At 35.0% G+C, this 3,413-nt stretch overlaps 1 protein-coding gene across 1 annotated transcript; it reads right to left on the bottom strand.

Annotated features, from left to right (window-relative positions):
• Positions 1 to 824: 824 nt before the first annotated feature.
• Positions 825 to 3,349, bottom strand: LOC105314651 (long-chain-fatty-acid--CoA ligase ACSBG2-like; the record flags this gene model as incomplete). Its single annotated transcript, XM_020003262.1, has 6 exons — positions 3,344 to 3,349; positions 3,175 to 3,300; positions 2,565 to 2,663; positions 2,022 to 2,093; positions 1,581 to 1,721; positions 825 to 944 (listed from the first exon to the last, which is right to left on the bottom strand). Coding segments are annotated over exons 1-6 (564 nt in total), but the record flags the coding sequence as incomplete, so codon positions are not given.
• Positions 3,350 to 3,413: the final 64 nt, after the last annotated feature.

Below are 3,413 nucleotides of genomic sequence, written 5' to 3'. Positions count from 1 at the left end.
CTGTTAATCTTATTCTCTTGACTTCTTTGACCAACTTCCTATTACAATGAACACACACACAATAATACAAGCTACATGTAAGAATGGACTGTGATAGTAGTTGTGTGTTAGCAAAATCACTCCAAATTTTTATTTCATTTTCTGATACATATTGATGTCCTTATGCTGTGTAGAAAGTTTGAGCTGATTCCGACTTCAATTTATCAAGTTACTGCCGCTTTAAAAAATGGTTGATTTTTGAATTTACCCAAAGCTATAGCCCATGGTTTTTTTGGAAAAATGGCTCTGAAACACACCAAATCGTTATTATATTTTCTGATACATATTGATGACCTTATGTTATGTAGAAAGTTTGAGCTGATTCCGACTTTAATTTTTTGAGTTATGGCCGTTTTTTAAAAATGGCTGATTTTTGAAAAATACCCAAGGCTATAGGCCATGGTTTTTTCCAAAAAATGGCTCCGAAATCACCCCAAATTTTTATTACATTTTCTGATACATATTGATGTCCTTATGCTCTGTAGAAAGTTTGAGCTGATTCCGACTTCAATTTTTCAAGTTACAGCTGTTTTTTAAAAATGGCTGATTTTTGAAAATTACCCAAGGCTATAGCCCATGGTTTTTTTTCCAAAAAATGGCTCCGAAATCACCCCAAATTTTTATTACATTTTCTGATACATATTGATGTCCTTATGCTCTGTAGAAAGTTTGAGATGATTCCGACTTCAATTTTTCAAGTTATGTCCATTTTAAAGTACTACCCATGCAGTGTACATAAGCCCTGCCCTACATCACACAATGTCATACAGTGATTCTCTTCTTACCATTGCTTTCCTTATTATAAACTTCTTGACTCCACCAATAGACTGAAACTGAGTTTCAGCTGCTTCTTTGAATTTCTCCCATACCCTTGGGACAGCAAGTATCCCAGTTGGATGAACTTCCTACAATATGAAAAAGAAAATAACATTAGTACATGTACATACATATTACAGTACACAACATAAGGGACATGTTACAGTATGAGAATTAACTATATGTACACATACATGTACGCGTGTACATGTACATGTACATATTACAGTATTATAGTATAAGGTACATGTTATTACAAGGGCTGAAACGAATAGTGAGATATTTGAATATTCATTCGTTATAGCAATTAATATTCAATTAGTTTTTTGCTATTGCAATAATTAACAACCACGCCCACCACGTGTCACCTGCTCAGGCTGCTTTCTTAGTCTGTTTCTTGGTCTATTTACTTACCAACTGGCTAAATACTGATGCTGTGGCCAGGGAAAGTGGTTCTCAATCTCTAAGAAGCCCTGTTTGGCATCATTTTGACAAGTTTAACACCAAAAATGTAGTTTATAATCATTCAGCAATAACAGTTCAATGACTGAAATATTAGCTAATTATTCGAATAGTGAAAAATACTATTCGTTTCAGCCCTAATTACAAGTACATATCACAGTATACAGTATTACATACATGTAGATATACGTGTATATTGTCTCATAGATATTACATGTACTGTACATATATTACAGTAAACAGTAGACAGTACATGTTATTACCAGTAGTGTGTCCCTCAGTGATCCTTTTAGAGCGTCAGGTTGAGCAAAGCAAACACATGATCCACAGATAACAGGACCAATGAGATCAGACATCTGACCACCAATGTGACTTAAGGGAAGGAAACTAACACCTCTATCCTCCTGTAGGAGAGAAGGAGGGAGGGAAGGAGAATGAAATTAAATTAAAGTTATATGTATATTAGTATAAATACATGTGCACAAAAAGTGATATTTTATTATTATTATTAATTACCATATAACACTTTATTTTGGCGATTTTGCTCTAAAATTTTAATTGGCTGTTTTTAATTTGGCGATTTCTGTGTACACGTGCATTACTGAGCATGCGCATTAATGATTGGCGATTCTGCTTGCAAACCGCCAATCGCCAAAATAAAACTCCACCAAATTAAAGTGCTATACGGTATATACAGTACTTACGTGTGATCCTCCACAGCTTTTAGTGATGGCTTTACCAGTAAACACAATATTATCATGAGACAGCATTGCCCCCTGTGAATACAAATTGAAAAATAACATTTTAATAATTATGTTGCACATAAATCTATTTCCCACACATGTACATGTATACGTACATGCATTACAAATTACTACATTAATAATTTTGGAAGATAATTTCTGAACAAAATGAAAATGCCATATACATGTACATATATGCAATTAACTTAAAGTCATGCAAATAAGTCTAAGTTTTACAATTGCTCAGTATCATTGTACGCATACTGTATAAGTGGTAATTTTCGAGGGTTGCAAATTTCGCGGATTTCTTCCTGATTTGCGAAATCAATTTAATACAGTACCTGCATGGCACACGTGGTAGAATTTGCAAAATTAAAATCTGCATATTGGAATTTTAGTAGATTTCGTGAAATATAGAACCCACAAAAATTACCGGCTATACAGTACATACATGTACATGTACATGTATGTGTACATGTGAGTATGTGTACATTGTTCACATACTTTAGGAGGTCCAGTGGTACCTGATGTGTATATGAGAGTGGCACAGTGTCCTGGTTTAATGGCTGATACTCTATCACTTAACTCATCATCCTTCACATCCTATTAATAACGGAAAGAAATTATAAACAAATAAACATACACGATAATAATATAAACAAGGACGAAATAATAAGCACATGTACATGTGTATTAAATACCTCCTCTTATTAATTCTCTACTTCATTAGTTTGTATGTGAACATTATGTAATTCAATTAAGATGTGATTAGGAAGTTTAGTTTATGGCTGCCAATATCAACTGGAACACTCTTAATCACTTACTACATGTACTCATTCCCACCTACTCCCTCCATCTATAATGTATACACTATACACTGTACATTATACATGTAACCTCAGGCTCAGTTCACTACAAACACCTGTTCATCAGTCTAGCCAATTATCACTTTATCAGTTTGTCTCATTCATTTCCTGATTAGACTTCTCTGTCTCTGTCTCTCTGTCTCTCTGTCTCTCCCTCTCTCTCTCCCCCTCTCTCCCTCTCCCTCTCTCTCCCTCCCCCTCTCTCTCTCTCTCCCCCTCCCTGCCCTTCCCCCCTCCCTCTCTCTCACCTTTCCCAGCTCCATGAATTCCTCCCAGGTTATTACTCCTCTCTCTCTCATTTCAGTATCCAGTGGCTCCTCAGTCTCCGGGAGATACTTCACTATCTTCTTCAAATGAGGCAAACTATCCTTTATCTATAATAATAATAATAAAATAAACTAATAAAAATAACATTGCAGTCATTACTGGATTAATGTAAAGCAATTAAAAGAGGCAAGCCTATAGCATGCGGAACATTATCATAGTT

The sequence above is a fragment of the Amphimedon queenslandica genome, unplaced genomic scaffold (assembly GCF_000090795.2).
Source record: "Amphimedon queenslandica unplaced genomic scaffold, v1.1 AMPQUscaffold_12704, whole genome shotgun sequence".
In the NCBI taxonomy this organism is placed as follows: Eukaryota; Metazoa; Porifera; class Demospongiae; order Haplosclerida; family Niphatidae; genus Amphimedon; species Amphimedon queenslandica.
This window is presented reverse-complemented; position numbering and strand designations above follow the sequence as displayed.